General features: G+C 39.1%; 1 protein-coding gene and 1 pseudogene across 2 annotated transcripts; both read left to right on the top strand.

Annotated features, from left to right (window-relative positions):
* The first annotated feature begins 410 nt into the window (after window positions 1-410).
* Window positions 411-14,935, top strand: LOC137978487 (ERO1-like protein beta). Of its 2 annotated transcripts, none has more exons than XM_068825437.1 (17): window positions 411-569; window positions 2,055-2,171; window positions 2,783-2,866; window positions 3,348-3,377; window positions 3,523-3,594; window positions 4,105-4,169; window positions 4,317-4,390; window positions 5,933-6,053; window positions 6,518-6,573; window positions 8,133-8,225; window positions 8,499-8,582; window positions 9,286-9,445; window positions 10,791-10,857; window positions 11,136-11,222; window positions 12,698-12,828; window positions 13,120-13,170; window positions 14,449-14,935. In XM_068825437.1, exons 1-17 carry the CDS (start codon window positions 477-479, stop codon window positions 14,456-14,458), a joined length of 1,395 nt encoding a protein of 464 aa, XP_068681538.1. In that variant the 5' UTR covers window positions 411-476; the 3' UTR covers window positions 14,459-14,935. The 2 variants fall into 2 exon arrangements, with proteins under 2 accessions (XP_068681538.1, XP_068681537.1); XM_068825436.1 differs by having other exon boundaries at window positions 4,102-4,169.
* A 1,531-nt stretch (window positions 14,936-16,466) lies between these two features.
* LOC137978662 (tetraspanin-33 pseudogene) lies at window positions 16,467-19,560 on the top strand (annotated as a pseudogene).
* Window positions 19,561-19,652: the final 92 nt, after the last annotated feature.

Genomic DNA, 19,652 nt, shown 5'->3' with positions numbered 1-19,652 from the left:
AACCCAGGCCACATCGGTGGGAGGCGAGTGCTCTCACCACTGAGATGAAACAACGTTCACGAAGGTATTTTCTTCAAAATGGAACTAAGGTGGGCCATTGAAACCTAGCATGATCAGAGCTCAAACTAGAAAGCACATGCAGACGGCTGTTTCGGGCTCGTTGGCCCAAGTCAGAGCGCCGTAGCCAAAGCTCAGTGACACTTCACCTATCTCAAAGGTTTCGCTAGTCTACCTTGTAACTGCGTAAGTTGCTTATCTAACCGCAATGATCTGTCAAACTTTTTTTCAGTGGTTCACTGAAGAGGAGCTCTGCAGAGGTAAATGTGACACGCGATCACCTGTCGGTTTTTCTCTGCCAATCCAAGTCGGCCACGTGCGGCGCATCCCATTGACGCATGCGCCATCTGTACCGCGAACCTCGAAAAAATATTTTACTTCTGTCGAAATGTAATTTAAATTTTCGTCAGTCTCCCAGTATGTATGGGTATTGTCTATTGAAGGTTTGCTGTTTGCTTTTCTTTATAATTCGTGTATGGTCAGAATCGTCGACTGAGGGATGTTTTTGCGAGGTATATTGAGTTGTAGCACTAAAATTGAGTTCCTGGTGTTGAACGCTAAGTATTCGAAGATTAATTAACTGACGAAGTTTGACGTTTACATGCAGCTGACGGTTGCTTCGTTGATTCTTGACTTCCTGTGTTCACGTAGATTAATGTATGATATAAACTTGAATTGTTGCCTTGAAGCTGTTGAAAAGTTTTTCAGGAGTTTGAGGAAGCTTTAAAGTTACCGGTAACATGCATATAGATCGATACCTACCTTCCTAGACGTGTTTACATTATCAAACCAATAAATTGTACGCACAAATCATCTCGTTCAGTTGAAATAGATGGTAATCTCAAAACTGGTACCAAGTTCGTTTTGTCAGTATTTTCATAGATTCGTGTAACATAAATTAGAGTTCTTATATTATTTTAAGCACACTGCTTCAGCATGAAATTAGCCGTCAAATTAGCCTGGAAGTTGGAGGAGCTTGAGCTTACGTGTACACTCTAGGAACTTGAGCCAATACTGTGGGCGCACGAGAATTGATTTGAATTCAACAATATTTTTAGCCTTAAACAAGCCCTTGTCCTTTTTCTTTAAGCTTTAGCTTCTTTTGCATAAGTAGTTGCAACGAATGTTTCAGAGGTAACTGTTCGTGGAAATTTTTATGCTCTGGACCATATTTTTGAAAAGTAGGTTTTTTTTTTGGCTCAAGAGAAAAATAATTAATGATAGGTATCTTCCACTAGAAAACATATTTTCAGTTTTTTTCCGATTTGAGAAGGTCATCTCTTTTAATTCACAGCCTACAGTTGTTTAAGCAAAAAATAAAAATCTTTCTCCTTTTCCAGCTGTTTAAACACAATCACATGTCATTTGACATTCTGTGCAGTTAGCAGGACACATGCATTCTGCAATAGTGCATTCTAAAAAGTAGAAATGGTTAGGTTCAGCAAACATGATTGTTTGTACAGTGGCATTTATTTTGTGCAATTTTGTTTTCAAAACCCCAAAAATTACCTTTTGTGTGGTGGAATAAAGGAAAGACACTAAGAAACAGGATTAATTAGCATAGTGTAGGGAGTTTTCTCCTTTTGGCATCATGCTCTTCTTTTGAATCCTTTCATTATTTTCTTTGATTTAAGGAACTGCATGTTTTCGATAGAAGTCGTTGAGTCACTAGCATTGTATTAAAGATTGTTAAATGTTTATTACTGTAGTTCATGTGAATCGTGGTTATGAGCTCATTTACCATTATTCATATGACAGGACAGAGGGCTGTAATGCTGAAAACTTTGTGGTGGGAAGTTTATTTTCTGATGGCAAATATACTAATATTGAAACTTTATTAATTTAAGGAAATAAAAACTATAATGTATCCCATTCAAACTTGGATATAATTATTGGTTTGAGCCAATTTGGCACTAGGTCTCTTCGGCTATTAATTGTCTCATATGTAACATGCACTCATAAAATCATTATAATTGTAGTTTCCTTGTAATTTATAGTTATCTGGAAAACCTGAAGAATGTTGCTGTGATGTGGAGACTGTGGATCAGATAAACAAGGAGATTTATCCAGTTGTATCTGAGCTGGTGAAGAAGAATTTCTTCAGATTCTTCCGGGTATGTGTTTCATTCTGTAACATTGAACTTTTCCTTCCTAAAAAACAACAGAAACCCTTTAAGTGGATGATATGCTACATGTACATAGAACTTATCCAAATTTCCCCAGGTGACTGTCAGCAGCTTTTACAAAGTCAAAGCTGCAAACTATAGATAATATTATTGATCAGGGTGGAGGTACATGTATTCAAAATCATTGAAAAGTATTCATTACAATCACGTGGAACCATCAGTGGAATACAATGTACAGTGTACAAGTTTGTCTAAAATGGGAGAGAGAAGATGAAAAACAAAGAATGGGATCTACTTGCGAAAGGAAATTAGGCCATGGCTTCCCTATAGTGGCTGACTTTCTTCATTTAGCCACATGACAGGGTTCTCAATTGAACATGTAACATCTGTCACGGGTGTCACTTTTAAGTGTTACAGCTTTCAGATTGTCCCCATCAAGTAATCAGTTGCGGTATTCTGGCTGAAAATAGCACAGCAGGCTGTTAAAAATTCTATTGAGAACCCCGCATGACATCAAATAATTTGCCTAGTATAAAGTTAATGATTGTTTTGTGTCCTTTTTCATATTTTTGTGATAATTTAAATTTCACCTTTGCTAGGTCAATCTCAACAAGCCTTGCCCTTTTTGGCCTGATGATGGTGCATGTGCAATAAAAGACTGCACAGTAGCTGCCTGCAAAGAAGTCAGTTCTTCAGTAATTTATGATATTAACATACATAATAATAATTAATTACTAATGATATATATGGAGTGACTCCAGTAACATGCAAATGCAGGGCTTTCCACAAATACACCTTTCTGGACTGCCACATTTCTTGCTCAGGAAAACAAGATAATTACATGTAGGGCAAGGTTTGGGCCACACTCAAATTCCGAGGATCTCATGCTGAATCAAATATTAGGAAGTTCAGGGAAGAAACCATGTTCACCAGACCATCCTTATTGCACTAACCAGATAGTAGCTACATCCAAATTTGTTCGCAATTAACCCCTGGCTCAACTCCTTATTTATATTATTGTACATTGCATTTAATTTAATTACCAACTGTTATATGCCTTTAGCCGGTTAGGACCAATACATTGTTATCAATGATGTTGTTTTTATTACCCCTGTTTTAATGTTTTGCTTGTTTCTTTGTTTTTAATATTATTGTCGTCTTAAGGAAGAACTTCCAGAAGGCATAAAATCTGGGGTAAGAGCTCATGTATTTATCTCTCTTGCAAATGCTCTTACATGTACCTTACTGTATAAGTTCCTGTTAGACAAACCTTCCAATAAACTAAAACAATAATACTGACAATCGTTATCACTATTTAACCTCAATCTGAACTTTACAGCAGGGTCATCAGCAAGCTAACGGGAGTGTTAACCGTAAAGACAATAGCCATAAAAAACGAAGTAATGATGAGGTAAAGCTGGAATTTTGTCATCTCCTTATAATTTCACAAGTAAATTTGTTTATAACTCTAAAAATTAATGATATTGAGAAATGCAGTTTTACTTAGTTTTGCACAAATGAGGGACTGTTTTCTTTGGAATAAAAGGGATAAAGTTGAAAATGTTTCTGGTCAAATGAAAATCTGTGTTGTCATAACCAAGGAGTTTATTATTGACTTCCCAGTAATTAGTTATTGTCTGGTACTCAGTACGCTTAATGTTAACAGTAATTTATTGTTCACTTCATGTATTACATAATGTACATGCCTTATTAATTTGCAGTGCAATGTGAATATCGGGCAACAGATAAATTGACTGCTTTATAAGTTACTGTACCTCTTATTTTAAATATGTCCATCACCTTAGGAGTGCTTATTATTGAAATGGCTTCCTTGAAAAACGTTAAATTTGTCTTGTGATGTGAAATGACTTACCATTGCTGTATTTAATTGTGCAATGGTCTTCTCTTTTTTTAACAGCAGAACACAGAGGAAACATGCGAGCCAACAGACAACCAAACTTTGGGTGAAATTGATAGTACTATCAGGTAAAGAGCATGGGGAATACATGCAGTGACAGTTTCAGATAGCCACCCTACTCAATTTTTGTTTTACTACAAGATCGCAGTACCACGTACTAGACATTGTAGTATTGTTTACTTTGGGGTAACAACAACTTTAATGCTGTTTTGTAGTGATGAAGATAAACATGCATTTGAAGCATGGCAAGCTCACGACGATGCTGAAGATAATTTTTGTGAACTGGATGGTAAGTCATCCCCCACAGCAATGAAAAGTAGCTTATTTTTACTTACTTACTTACTTACTTACTTACTTACTTACTTACTTACTTACTTACTTACTTACTTACTTACTTACTTACTTACTTACTTGCTTGCTTGCTTGCCTGCTTGCTTGCTTGCTTGCTTGCTTGCTTGCTTACTTACTTACTTACTTACTTACTTACTTATTTACTTACTTACTTACTTACTTACTTACTTACCTCATTACTTACTTACCTCATTAGTTACTTACCTCGTTACTTACTTACTTACTTACTTACTTACAGTAGTCCTCTTTGTGTTTCAAAACACATAAGGCCTCGATCAAAGTGCGCCATTGGCTTCTGTCGGGTGCTTGTCGTTCCAGGTGACCCCATGTCCAACTGTTCTTCTTCATCTCTTTCTCCACTGCCCTCCTCCATGTTTCTTTCGGCCTGCCTCTCTTTCTACGGCCATCAGGAGTCCACCTGAGGGCAACTCGCGGTAGTGCTGCTGGTGGCATGCGCAGCTCTTTCATCTTCTCTGTCTTCTTCGTGCCCTACTCAGCTTCAGTGAGACAACTGCCACCAGCAGGTTGTGATCACTGGCGCCAACTGCTCCTCTGTAGGCCTTTACATCTTGTAAGGAGCTTCTCCACTTTCCGTTGATCAGAATGTGGTCTATTTGGCTTTTACCGGCTCCACTGGGCGAGGTCCAAGTCGTCTTGTGGATGTGAGCTGGTGATACAGTGTATGATTATTTTTTGTTAGTCTTTGTAAGTTATCATCTAGGTCTCTTTAGTGGTTCTTGGAATAAGTGCAACCTACTGAATGATATGCCACAACAATATTATCAATATGTAAAGTTTGCAGTGCAATTTCAGGCCATCAATGTTATTTAGGGATATTGTCAGCAAAAAAGTTAGATCTGCCAAACACAGAACGGAGTGGAACCCAGCTGGTGATTCAGACATCAAGCCTAATAGAACTTGTTTGGTTGCATAAGTTCTTGCATAAGGCGTTCTTGTTTTTTCTTTTAACAACATTTAATGAAGTCAGATTTCAATCAACAGTTCACTTGGGTAGTATTTTAGCTGTTACTTCATCACTGCGATTATTAATTTTATGATTGCCTGAAAAATCTCTGACCACTATCTCACCCAGTAGGTCAGTTTCATATTCTGACGGTTGGGTTGGATCAAGCATGGAATGGAGAGTAATGCAGGGGAATCTTTTCACATGCAAATAGCTTCCCCTGCATTAGCCTCCATTTCATGCTGGATCCAATGTAACCATGAGAATACAAAACTGGCCTATTAGAGGTACTAGCGAAACTACATGTAACATTGTGACTTTCTTACAATACTTTTAAATGTGCTTACTGTGAATTGCATTAATTTTGTTTTTTTTTAGCATTGAGTTTTGGTTGACTCATTCAGTTTTGTGCATGTGTTGTGAAAGGCCTAGAAATAATTTCTTTAGTTGTGGTACATGTACGTATTCAAGAATCTGACGTGAAATGGCAGTGATTTCTTCTTTTACTATCTGTAGATGAATCATCATCGGGAATGGAATATGTAGATTTGTTGCGCAATCCCGAAAAATTCACAGGTTATGCTGGATTTTCTGCTCAAAGAATTTGGAACAACATTTACAAGGAGAACTGCTTCAAGTAAGCTAATACAGTAAATGCATCTCTAAAAAGCTGGTACCACATGTAGATGATTTTTATTCCCTTTTTACTCTGGACAATATGTCAACATAGAAACAATCCTGCTTAAAATGTGGCATGTATTTAAAAGCATTTTTTTGCCACGAGAATGCAAAATTACTAAATTTACATTTTTCAGGTTTTAAGGACAATATGAGACATTTCGCACCAATCGAGTCATAGGATTCTTTGCCCCTAAAATACAAAGTGGACAAAATTAATTTAAAAGAATACTGTAAGACTCGTTATTGAGCTGAGTTATGCAGTTCAGTGAACTGACCTTTTCATTATCACTTCTTTTTAATTGTTCACAAAGCCAATTCCAGGAAAATACACTGTAATGGGAGGATCAAACCTAAACCACTATTCTATCAAATCACCTGTTACCAGAACATTGTGCAAATAAGCAAAATATTTTTTTCCAGGCCTACCTCCCCCTATGGCAAGAGTTATGGAGTTGTAACTTCAAAAAATGTTGGAGGCAAGTTTGTAATGCTCATGTAAAGCTAAAATCAAACTTATTAGGAATGGTCCTTACTTAAGGGTTCTGGTTTTTCTGGGACATTTTCTATCCAATTGTAGGATTGACAGAATAATGGCAATAAGGTTTCCAAAATTAAGCAGCCTGCCAATCGGTGGCGTGCGCGGAGTTTCCGCACCAAAGTAACGCCTAAAGAGCATGAGTATTCTGTGTTTTCCTGGTAAACTATAGTCGCTTTATTTCGCGCAGTTTACTGTCCACAGCAGAATAAACACAATGCTCTTCAGTTCATTTCGAAGAAGAAGTCTCAGAAGGACTGGCCACCCAAATAAAAAAAGGTTTCTTTAGTTTACAATGAAACAGATCTAAATATTACATTTATAAATATATGTATTACATGGATGTTTGCACTTAACAAATGGCACGTTGCAGGGAGGGAGATCTACTGTTGGGGCATTTTCTCCCTGTGTCATATTGAAGATTTTTAAGCAGCTGGCACTTTTTCAGCTTGCAAAGGAACGAACATTGACTCTAAAGAACAGTCTTTAGAGCAAACGATGCACCAGCTCTTGTGACCTCCCTCCATGCCGGGTTATTGCAGTGGTAAGCGCACTTGCCTTCCATTATGTATCCTTGTTTCTGTTCCCTCACCAAACTTTATGGGTCCGAGGGGTTCTTCGATTTTTGATTTTGTTTGATTATCTTATCAACATCTACACCTACATGTTCCAGCACTCGGAAAAGTCCCTCTAGTCTTTGACTTGTGGCTGTTTCTGCTTAGGTGGCCTCATTACATACACCATAAGCCTTCTTGGGGACATCACACCAGGCCGGTCACTTCTAGTTTCCTTAATCGGTAGACTGAAGGAGTAATTGTTTTGTTGCTTCATTCGTTTTGTGATATTTTAAGAGGTCTCACATGTAAGTTAAGTTGTCTTTTTAAGGACGGTGCCTAGTATTGTTATTGCGCATACGTTCTGCGCATCTCCAGATACTTGGATTTCCTATCGGTGATGCTTACAAATGCAGGGGTATTTTTGCGCGGTTTAAAACTATGCAGAGAAAGTAGATCTTAGTAAGTACTCTTGGTATCCAAAAAGAAAACTGGGGGTAACCATGCATTCTTTAGAGATAACTGAGCTTCAATTTGAGGAAGAACGCCATACATTGCTTTGTATTTTAGAGCTTTATACAAATATTGTTCATGAATTATCTTTGAAAAATGCGTGCTTACGCCCAATGTTCTTTTTGGATTTCAATAACACTTGGGAAGATCTACCTTTCCTGCATAATCATAAATCGGGGCAAAAATACCTTTGAATTAGTAGGCACCGCCCTTAAGCGAGATGAAAAAATGGCCAAAAGTAATGGTCGTTCTATTACAGAGGACGCTCAACCCCTCTGATCCCCGCAGATTAAAAATGTAACTGACGCTGGGGATTTCACTTTTTTAATAAATCAACATATTTTTAACCACGTCTTGCTATTCTTACCGACTCAAACATACGTGGGTGTTTTGCACAATAAGTTAGAACAATTTATCTTCACTTAATTAACAGAAATGTGCCTCGAGAAGAGAGTATTTTACCGCATGATGTCAGGCCTTCATGCCAGCATAAATATTCATCTGTCTGCGTTGTATCTGTTCAACGGTAAGTCCAAGACTTACTAACAATATTGCTAAGTTAGTATCTCAAAAAGACTGTCAGATGAAGATCTCAATTGACGAGGAGAAACGTTCTTTAATGTAATAATTGGCAGACGTAAATGGTCTTCGAGCCATTCAAAGCGTTATAATTGAATAAGATAATGTTAATCGCGATATGTTCTCAAACAGGAATCGAAACTGTGAAGTTTGTGATCCAATAACCAGGAGTTCTGTTTTATTGGCCATACTAACGGATCACAGTTGTTTCGTCTATTAGGCATTGGGTTGATGAAACCACGATGGGGCATCAACCTTGAAGAATTCAAAAGACGGTTTGACCCCATGACTACGAATGGCGAAGGTATTTCACATCCCTTTCCACTCGCGTAGTTTACACTTGATAAAATTAATATGGTTGATTATGAGGATTTTGTTCGGTGACACGGGTACACAGAATCGAATGGCAAAGAATCCGATTTGGCCAATCACTATTTGTGATGGCTTGGGTAGGAAGAGCACTCCAATGGAGAATTAACTTTATCAGGATTTTTTCCCGGATTAAAAGTGTACATTTTTTAAAAAGATAACAAATTCCTTCAATTCGGAACTTCATAATCTAGTTCTAAAATAACGTAAATTGATTTTATTTTAAAAATACATATCTGCAAAGTCTTCCTAACATTAATGAATGAGGTGTCATTCACTAGGCAAAACTTTAAAGTTGACATTGGTTCGACAATTATACGCAGCACCAGGTTCTTGTGGCTAAAAGAAAGCAGAACAATATATTTTTACCTGCGTTGATGACTTAGCTCTCACGAGTCTACTATAGCTCAGCGGTAAAGCATTCGAACTATTAATCGGAAGTTCGGAAGTTCGAAAGTTCGATTCCTGCACAGGAGCATTCGGATAATTTTTCCGATTATGCCCGAATCACATTGAATAGATCAAATAAGTCTCTTCATTTCATTCACCGGGGTAAACATCAAACATCTCCTTCATCTCACATGTGATATAGTTTTTAAAAATGCAGAGATGCAGTATTTTTCTCGTTTGTCTGACAGGACCAACATGGCTAAAGAATCTTTACTTTGCATACACCGTTGTCCTCAGAGCCATCACTAAGGCAGCGCCATTTTGGGAACAAGAACAGTTTTATACCGGAGGCTATGATGACGATACGGAAGTCCACCAACTCGTGCAAGTTCTTTTGGCAAAGTCCAAGTATGGGACTCGTCACTGAGGAGCACATAACCCAGTAGTGCCGATCTCTCTGTCTCCGTCTCGTTTGGCCGTCGCCCATCAGTTTACTGTATTAATCTAAATTTAGAAAACGGGTCTCGCCAAATTATGGCCAATCAGATTGGGCTTGATGATGACAACTCCTGTCATTGGTCTGCAATCAAGTAACCGCACAAATCCATGGAATCATGGGTCGTGCATGGAAAAAGAACACCGCTACTTTTACACGTATTTCCCGCAATAATCAAGCAGTGGTCGTGCAAAATTTTTGCAATAGAGAGATTAAGCATCGCGTTTACGTGAAACGGCAAACGCGAAGCGGTGTCCTGCTGTTTGTCATAAAAGCGTGAAAATTATGTGATATTCTAACTCGTCTCGCTCTTTTGAAAAGTCACTTTGATACCTGCTGCTGGCACGCAGGAAATGAGCTCGTATCAAACGAGTTTGTTCGATTTTCTGCAAAGCGTAAATTTTAGTCCGACGTTTTCCGTTTGTGGTGAACGTGATGCTTAATCTCTCTAATAACGAAAAATGATGGGCCGCATTCCATCTCAGATCGACACTTCTGCGTTATGAACTTCTGCACTGAACACGTCTATTATGAGCCGGATTTCTTGGCTACTATTCGTGGTATTGTTGGCGCGGGAGGAAAATGCCGCGCGGAGAGTGGGGAGGGGTGCAGTGTCTTTCACAGCGCCCTACCCCATTCTCCGCGCCAGCAATATCTACAGCTACGCAGGCTATTTCCTGTGGTTTGAAGTCTTTTTCTTGTAGCGGAGGGTTACCTGAAAAAATTTCCTTGGGGCTGATATATTTGATAACGTATTTTCACGTTGCAGATTTACAGACAGTGTGAAAGGAATGTGCTATTCCAGGAGCCCATCCTGGAGCGTGCAACTTCCATACAGCGTCTGTGAAACGGCGTTTTCACAAGTAGGTTTATTTTTAGACTAGCCCTTCCCGCGAATTAGGTCAAAAACCAAAGTCAGTTACGGTTCGGTGACCCTATGACGTCAGCTTAATTTCTTGTAATTGGTCATCGGGCTCCTGTGGGAGTCTCATTAGCGGGAAATTCAATCTAAAAATAACCTTACTTGTGAAAACGCCGTCGCACAAGTATAGTTAAGTTGCACGGTCCGGGTGATGGGCTCCTGGCTATTCTTAAAAATGGACGTGCAGAGACTGGAGATGAGCATTGCTTTGTGTTCGTCTCGTTGACTTTGCTGTAACACCAAATATTGTCAAATTAGTTCTAAACAGGTTGCCTTTTCCAATTACCTCTTAACATAACAGATGTATTATTCAGTGCTTCATCCTTTTCATCCAGGACGTGTCCAAGCACTTTTGACGAAAAACTGATGTTTAAAGACCCAGCAAGTGCAAAGAGACTCAAAGTAAGTAAAAAGTTGCGTGCAGCCACACTTGGTATAATTCAAGACTTCTTAACCAAGTTGACTAAAACCGATTAGGAAAAAAAAGCTTTTTATAGCCAACTGTGAAGTGCCATTCCATCAAATTTATTGTTTGCCAGTCTCATTTTATTTGACCCTGTGGATAACAGGGAAATCAAAATGCATCACAATTACGTGTGTAAACGTTAGTTGCGAGATTATTTTGTTTTCGCAAAATACAATAATCTCCGTGAAACTAATTCTTTTGTTTGGCTTTTCAGGAAGAGTTCAAACTTCACTTTCGCAACGTTTCTCGTATTATGGACTGTGTGGGTTGTGACAAGTGTCGATTGTGGGGAAAGGTTCAGGTACATCTTAAATGACCATCTTTTTACAGACAATAGAGGTCTTTCGATTGGGAAAGAATAAAACCGCGAGTTTCGCTTGTGAGCACGCGCAGTAGGGACTAACAGTACAATGCGCGCGCTCAGAGCAAAAAACTCAGAGTCGCATTCATTTTCGTGTAACTGAAAAAGTTCTAAAAGTTCCTGAAGAAAATGCGCGGTCAGTGTTTAAAATAAACCAGACGTTTCGAGGGTGTTTCCTCTTCTTCAGTGGTTTCAAAAGTAACACAAGTTCTTCGTGAACTTTTAGAACTTTTTAAGAGTTATTACGCTTCGCAGTTTTCTCCTATTCTCTTGACAAGTTAACATTTTCGTGCGTTACTTTAGTAATGGTAATAGGACTGAATGGAGTCCAATTCGGTCTGTAATCAATCATAAGAGTGATAACAAAATCGGTCGACCACGCAGCGGGAGTCCGGTTTGTTTATGACGAGTATGATAAGAGCCCGAATTTGACGAGACGAAGTCCTCTTACCAATTAATCATATAAAAAATACCATTTCCGAGGAAAGAAGAAGAACCAAGCTATTGCATTTAAAAGACCTACAGAGGAGGCGTAAATTGTTTAATGTCGCTCTGAAAGAAAGAAATCCCCAATTTAGGAGTCTGTGATGGTGATTGAAACTCGAGCGAGTGGAGTCAAAATTTGGATTACGTAGCAGTTCGACGGTGGGCGGGTAAATCTCGTGCAACCATTAAATATCACGAGTGGTAAATATCACGTACAAATCAACAGGCTACAAATCAGCCGTGAAATTGTCCTGTGGACGCAATTCTCATAACAGAGGTTGATTTCAGGTTTTTTTCTGTATTTCTCCATTATGTTTCAATTTCTCATTTTTACAAGACTCTTTGAGTAGAAGTTCTTGACGGTTCTTTTTCCCCTCCTCCATGATGTTTTTTTCTTTCAATCGTTTGTTAAGTTCCCTGGTACAAGATATATTTGTATGTATGGCCCGTTTTAAACGTCGCATTTTACACGTGCCGAATCTAATGCAAATGAGCGAAAACAAGGAGTTTTTTTTTTCATTTGCATTAGATTCGGCACATTTAAAATGCTACCTTTAAAACGGGCCTATGTTATTGGAACTACCAGAAAAAACTGTAATTTTCACTTGCAGATACTGTATTTGAAATTTGACTGAAATACCACTGCTCTCAGCCAATCAAATTGCCGCAGTTTCTGGGTCAGTAGTGATTCATACCGGGATTTCGACCCGTGCATCTCTTTGGGACGCGGTTGCTCCTTTGCTGCTTTCAGATACCGACCTTCTTCTCGGTAGGCAGTGAGGGAGAGAAATGTCGGCCCCTAAAGTAAACCGTATGAGACAGTTCCATTTCTTACACACAGCTCAGTTCCGCGTAGTGAGATCGCTGGCCACAAATCCCTTGGAACCATATGACGAATTATCATTCGCGTCTCCCCATTTCTTCAACAGGTTCAAGGTTTGGGAACTGCGCTTAAAATTCTCTTTTCTGGTGGCGAATTTGACGAAGGGAAATTTGAGAAAAGCAGCCAGTTTCAGCTCAGTAGGATAGAGATTGTTAGTCTGTTTAACGCCTTCGGAAGGTAAGAAGATCTCAAGAATCAGGCCTCGCATTTGTTTGAGTTTAGCACGTGGGTCTGGAGCGTAGAAGGATTTTCTCGCGAGGGAATTAATTGCGATCCTATTTCTTCGGACTCTTGCCCTCTATGTCCTTGAAATTGAACTTCATGGGGGTGGAGGGACTTCAGTGATGACATCAAGTGTGAAAGTGCTGAAAGTTTACGTGGAAAGGAATGTTGCCCTAAGCAGCGTGTGGAAATTTTCCTCTTCATTGTTAAAAATCCTGTGTTATTTTGTTTCCTGTTCCGTTACAGATTATCAAGCAGCGTGAATTATTTACAGCAATTTAGATCAATGGAGCACGGGTAAGGGTTTTGAAGTATTTTACTGTGGTGACCGTCACGGCAACAGTATATCCGTTGGCTCGTTGGTTTTCCACAAAAAAAAATGATATTCTTGGATTTCACATGACGTCACGGCCGCCATGTTGGTGTCCCCAAACAATGAAATGGCGGCCATGTTGGTGTCCCGATCCAATCATCCGGGAATTGAAAGCGAACGTCTTCTTTTGTTTTCGTTAAAAAACATGGCTGTTGATCACGTGAGTGAAACCTAAGAATAGGGTCGGTTTAAACTGACATAGTGTTAGAACCTTGGCGTTCAGCCTTACTGTTAGTTCATAGTGTCAGCCAGAGAAAAAATATGACAGGGGCCTCAGGCAACGATTACGTCGACGAGAACGAGAGCGCAAAAAGGAAATTATTCTAATGGACAAAAACAATTTCTCTGCACGCTTCCCAAGTGCTTTTTATATTTTAGTGCGTTACTTTGCCTTCGTTCTCAAAGCATGGACATCAAATGACCAAGAATTGAGTTAATCTGGACGACGTTGGCGTAAAACATATTTTTTCACTTTTGTCTCTTACTGTCAACGACGTTTACGGCAATTTAAGTTATTTTTATTTTTTATTTTATTAACTTTGCCAGTCAAGCTGGCAGAGCGCCACAACAGTTTGCGCCAATTACTGTGGCCCCTTTTTTTACCCTCCCAACCATGATACACAACAGAAGACAGACCACAACACCGGGAACTACGTGCCCTACAAGAATCAGAAAATCATCACGATAAGAAGTCATTTTTACAAATTTCCGTCGACCACGTCGTCGTCGTGATGCAACGTTCCTATCTTTTTCACAGCCGAGCTTGCGTAGCTGTGGTTCTGTTGTTGCTACGCAACCGCTCAAAATCTCAACAGAACCGGCAGCTACGCAAGCTATGAGCATGCGCAAAGTCAGAGCTTGTTGCATGCTTCTTAAATGACTTATTTGATAGGCAACAGGGTTTTTTTAATTTCAAAAGCATTTCAACAATGTAGAAAGCGAAAAGCAGGCGTGTAAACATTCAGGTTCCTCAACAAGGTTTGAAGAGTCCCTTTGTGGGTTGGCCTTTGACTCGGATGGAAAATTTTGACACAAAATTAAATTTGAAAACGATCTAATCGGGGTGCTTAATTAGACGTTTTCCTCCAGTCGTGATGTATATCAAATGTAAAATTTTAATCTTCATTATTTTTGGCACGATGACCTTTGTTTGTTTTATCCTCTTAGAACAAGTCAATCCGTTTCATTTGTTTTTGTTGCAGGCATAGATAACAGTAAGCTGACGCGGTTGACTGGTATTTTCTCTTACCTCTGTGCGCCGGAAGAAAAATAGAACGCTTTGGTTATAAAAACCCAGTGCAGAAAAGTGTTTTCGTAGTTCAGCACCGAATGAAAATCGTACGGCCATTGCACTTGTGCGACAATGGTTAGCTTTGATTTTCGATTAATGGTAACCTTGTAACTATTTGTTTTACTGGTTTTGTTAAAATGTTAAGAGAGCTAATCACATTTTTAAAGTATCCAATCGGATGGCTAAAAGATAGCAATGTGCATGATGTTTCTATTAGGAGCATTGCTGTGGTTTTAAATAGATGTGTAAATAGTTATGTTTCTCACAATTATGTCAATTTGACTCTGGTAGTCAGTTTTAAGATAGAACTTCGTACAATAAAAATTTTCCTCACAGTGAAATTCTGAGTTTTTAAAGCAATTTGTGAGTGAATAAAGCACTGTGTTGAATACTGGAAACTTGGATAAACTTGATATTTGTTGTCGCATACAGAGTTAAAATTTAAGCAATTATAGCTTTAAGGCCTTGGTGGACGGGGGTCCTTGTTCTTTTAAAAAAGGCTTGTTTTCCCGTGCTCCAAGCTTGTTCTCAGCTTTTTGATCCCTAAATGGTTTTTGTTCCCCTGTTCAAATTATCCATATTCCTTTATTCCCCAAAACCCCTGTGAGGGCGTCAGCTTTCATTTGTCCTTGACGCACAGCTAACTCCCAGACCCTCAGAGGACTGCCTTCCCCAGACGCATGCAGTTTTTGAAAACTGTGCTCCGTTGTTTCCGTTAACTGGCGGCCAAAATGCATTCGTTTGGTTATTTGCTAATTAGGCGCACTAGCCTCGCTCTCAAGGTACATTTCTTTTGTATTTTATCCTTGAAAACGAGGCTAGTGAGTCTAATTAGCACATGAACAAAAGAATGTTTTTTTGGCCGCTATTTATTAATTTTTTTTTTTTATATTTAATTTTTTTTTGGCCGCCATTTATGCATTCGGTCTATATAATTGTTTTGTGTCTGGTGTTTTCGGAGAGAGTCACGAAAGCCGTTTTTCTAGGTAGTAGCCTTCTTGGGGTAACAAGAAACAGCTAGCTTTTAATCGCTCATATAGCGTATGCACTCGACGTAACAGCAACGATATTGACAGGAGCCGCGCAGCTTTGATACAGTGTCAAACATCAATTCCCTTAAAATTGAACTCCACTCTTGAAGCCTTGTTTTCACTAGCGATGCAAGCACAAGCAGAAGTCGCTTATGCGATCGACACGGTGCCCGCCATTTCGTTCAAATGCTCAGACGAGGGGAATCTGGAACGAGTGCTTTGATTGGCCAGACGTAGCAAAAAAACGACCTCATTCATAATGGCGACCAAATAAAATATTCTTTTGTTTTAATGCTGATAAGCCTTTCTGGCCTCGCTGCGACAAGCAAATTTCAAACGAATATTGGTTTCAAAATGAAGGCAGTAGATCTAATGTACATAAATACAAAAGAATGTAAAAGTGGTCTATGCTGCGTTTCGTTTTCATACAACTCAAGCATAAAGCGCAAGCACGAGGAATTGGCGCCTATGGTCCCGTACCGGAACGGATAAAAGTTCACTGTTCCTTTACAAAAATGATTGGAACCGTTCCACCTTTTATTGGACCCGTGCCATTTTTCCTCTGTTGTGTAAACGCGCCTTTAGTTTCATATTTTGATGCGCCACGGGGATGTCACGCTGTTTTAACGACTCATGCGAAATCCAAAGAACAGCAGTCAGACCAAAATTGGAGTGCAGAACTATGACAATACAAAAAAGTACAGAAACGTTTCGCACACTTAATTAGCATAATAGGGTGTATTGGACTGATAAAGATAATGGAGCATTTGCCATCTTGAAAACGACGGACTCATAGTAACTCATAACAAAAGCGAATTTAATTTTCTGAAATGATGTTGCAATCTAGACAATAAAAGTTCACATTTAGCGTATTGTTATCGGGACCCGTGATAAGTTTCATGACCTATTACCGACGTCATTAACTCAAAATTTGCAATCAATTGTTTCAAATGTTTATATTTGACAGTTGCTACGGTAATTCCGAAGCGATATCACTCGATAATTTTCACTCGATACACGTAAACTACGTTTTGAATATTTGTGCACCAAAACAAAATTCGTCTATGTGAAAAAGGATTAGTATAAAGCTGCCCAGATTAACTGAAGTGTTTTTACGGTGTCAATCGCACACCCTGCCACTTACAAGAACCCAAAAATCTAGGTGAGCGTTCTTTGTCGTTGTGCCTTGCAATTATTTTAATATTCAAAATACATACAAAGCACCGAACTTTTAAAGGACCGTCTTTTCAAACATTGTCAATTACATATTGTCTGCTCAGTGTTTTTTTTTTTTGAGAAAGCAAAAAATCCGCGAAATATTTACGTTGTTGAGACAGCTTTATATATCGTCAGACGCGAACTGATGCATTGTTCGAGACCTCTTCGCTTGGTCACGCGTATTGCACTAAAATTAAATCGCTAATTCTCTTCAACAGCTCAGAGTCCAACCAAGTTCTTCTCGTCTAAACCTGACAAGGCGATCGTCACGTCAATATGACAAACAAACGTATTAATCCCCAAGGAAGCAGCGGTGAAGTTGACAAGGGTCCTTCAAAGATTATCAAGTACATCTTATTCTTCGTAAACGTACTCTTTTGGTTCTTAAGTGTTATCGTCCTTGGCATCGGTGTTTATGTAATGGTGGAAAAACGAGACGTATACAGCAGGTTAAGTGACTTGTACTACGATCCAGCGGTAATATTTGTTGCTTTCGGTGGATTTATGTTTATCGTTACTTTCACCGGTTGCCTCGGCGCACTGCGCGAAAATAGTTGTCTTCTGTGTTTTTATGCTGGAATTATCGCAGTTCTTCTGATCCTTGAAACTGTCTGTGGAATCATCGGTTTTGTCAACAGCACAAAAGTGGAGGAAACTGTCGACGAAAAGCTCCAAAATGCCATTGTGCTTTATCGAGACCCAACGAAGCAAGATCTTCATTTCGTTATTGATACAGCTCAGTCGGAGTTAGGATGTTGTGGATCCAGGGATTACACCGATTGGGAAGCAAATATCTACTTTAACTGCAGCGCACCTTCTGTATCGTCATGTGGAGTTCCTTTCTCTTGTTGCAAGACAGAGGAGATTCGCGAGAATCGCCAATGTGGCTACGGAGTGGACAAATTAAGTGTCGCCGAGAGAGAGCAAAGGATTTCTACACAGGGATGTCTCACAAAATCTGTTGCTTTCTTCAAGGACAACCTGGCACTGATAGGCGGGCTGTCATTCGCAATAATTGTATTGCAACTGCTATCTGTATGCATGGCAATATTGTTCAGATCACAAATCCTCCTGATCAAACAGGGTTATAGCCGCCAGTAGTTCTTTTGAATCAAAATCTTTTCCTGCCAACAGGAATCCAGACTTTCCTAAACAAGCCTTTGTGGGCTCCATATATTTTAAAACGTGTTAGGATTTGTGCTTTACTTTTCAGATGCTAATTTGTTAACAAAACACAGCATCCTTAGTTAAAGAAACTGCCCCAATCACATTCTTGAATTTGTATAAATAATTTTTATGCTTTAAAGAGATCCTTTCTTTGTTTTGATGCGTTCGAGGACATAAAGTGCGTTTCAGACACAAACAAGCAGTTGTGAAGTGTTCCACACAAAAAGGTCCACTTCTTTTCATATCATTTTTAAACAAAAGTGGCGATGGTTATGTGCTTCGTTCCTCAAAAGCTTTCGAGTAACGAGTTTGAGGTTGACCAAAGCGGCTCTACATTCTGATACACTAGGGCGAACATCAGGACCATCGGCTGCAGTAGCAGCATCATCGTCATCATCATCATTCTCGTCATCATCGTCATCTTCATCATCTTCATCATCATCATCATCATCTTCGTCATCTTCATCATCATCCTCCTCATCCTCGTCATCATCATCTTCATGGTCATCTTCATCCTCGTCATCATCATCAGGGTGTTTATGCTAACGTTATCACTGTTTGTGTTGATCCAACGTAATGCATAGATCCTTACACGGCATTGCAGTCGTTAGTGTTAAATGTTTACCATCGTCATCGTCATCGTCATCCGGAAGTAATTAACAATTATTCCATAAGCGCGCGTTGGATATGAGATGGTAAATAGCCAACGAGGCGCGTAGCGCCGAGTTGGCTATAACCAGTCTCATATCCAACAAGCGCGAATGGAATAATTGTTTTATTAAATTCAAGTTTAGAAAGTAAGAAATACGAGCGAAAAAAGCGAGCAAATCCGAGCGAAATCGAAAAAAACTTGATATTAAAGACCTGATGCGATGTTGTGTAAAGACCTTGTGGTCAGATAGACGCAGGCCCATCACAAAAACATTTCTTACCTTTTCGCGTACTTCTAAACGTCGGGTTTGATCCAAACTTTCCACAAAAACGTATTTTTTTTGCTTTATTCAGAAAGAAACTTCGCTTTCCGGCGAAAAAGTTTTTTAAGCTTAGCAACGCTTAGCGCAATCATTTACCATGTAAGGTCAAACTAAGGTATGAGCTGATAACAGAGACTGAGTGAATCAGAGCATAAGAAATGCATTAACCGAGGTTGAAAATGTAATAATTGGTACTATAAAACGTTTATACCACAAATTCTTTATCATGGAAGATACACGATCTTCATACTTTTGAACCGCCGATATGAAAGGATTGTATGAACGAATGATCGTCGCTGGAAGTGGAACAACTAAAGCACCGTTGAGAGGAAGCGTTTTAGGGAATATGCCACGAAAGATGACACCAAACATGCCAAAAAGTAGAATGAAACATTGCAATAACCACTTTAAACTGTTGAACAACGTAAAAGAAATAGCGCAAAAGGAAAGAGTAGCATGGATGGACAAATGGACAAGATTGAAACGGATTGCATTTGGGTAATCTTGAAAAAAAGACGGCCCAACGGCCCAAGTTTATGGCAAATCGCCTGGATAAAGGCCGTTTTTGCTCAGAATCATCTTGTTTCTGATGTAACGATAATTTTATGAGTAAATGAATTCCATATTACCATTTTCGAGTTTTAAACTCGTGATTAACTTTAGAAAGATTTCCGCGAAACACTTTAAAATAACGTGACATTTAGCCAAGCCTGATTCCAGGGATT

The sequence above is a fragment of the Montipora foliosa genome, chromosome 12 (assembly GCF_036669935.1).
Source record: "Montipora foliosa isolate CH-2021 chromosome 12, ASM3666993v2, whole genome shotgun sequence".
In the NCBI taxonomy this organism is placed as follows: Eukaryota; Metazoa; Cnidaria; class Anthozoa; order Scleractinia; family Acroporidae; genus Montipora; species Montipora foliosa.
This window is presented reverse-complemented; position numbering and strand designations above follow the sequence as displayed.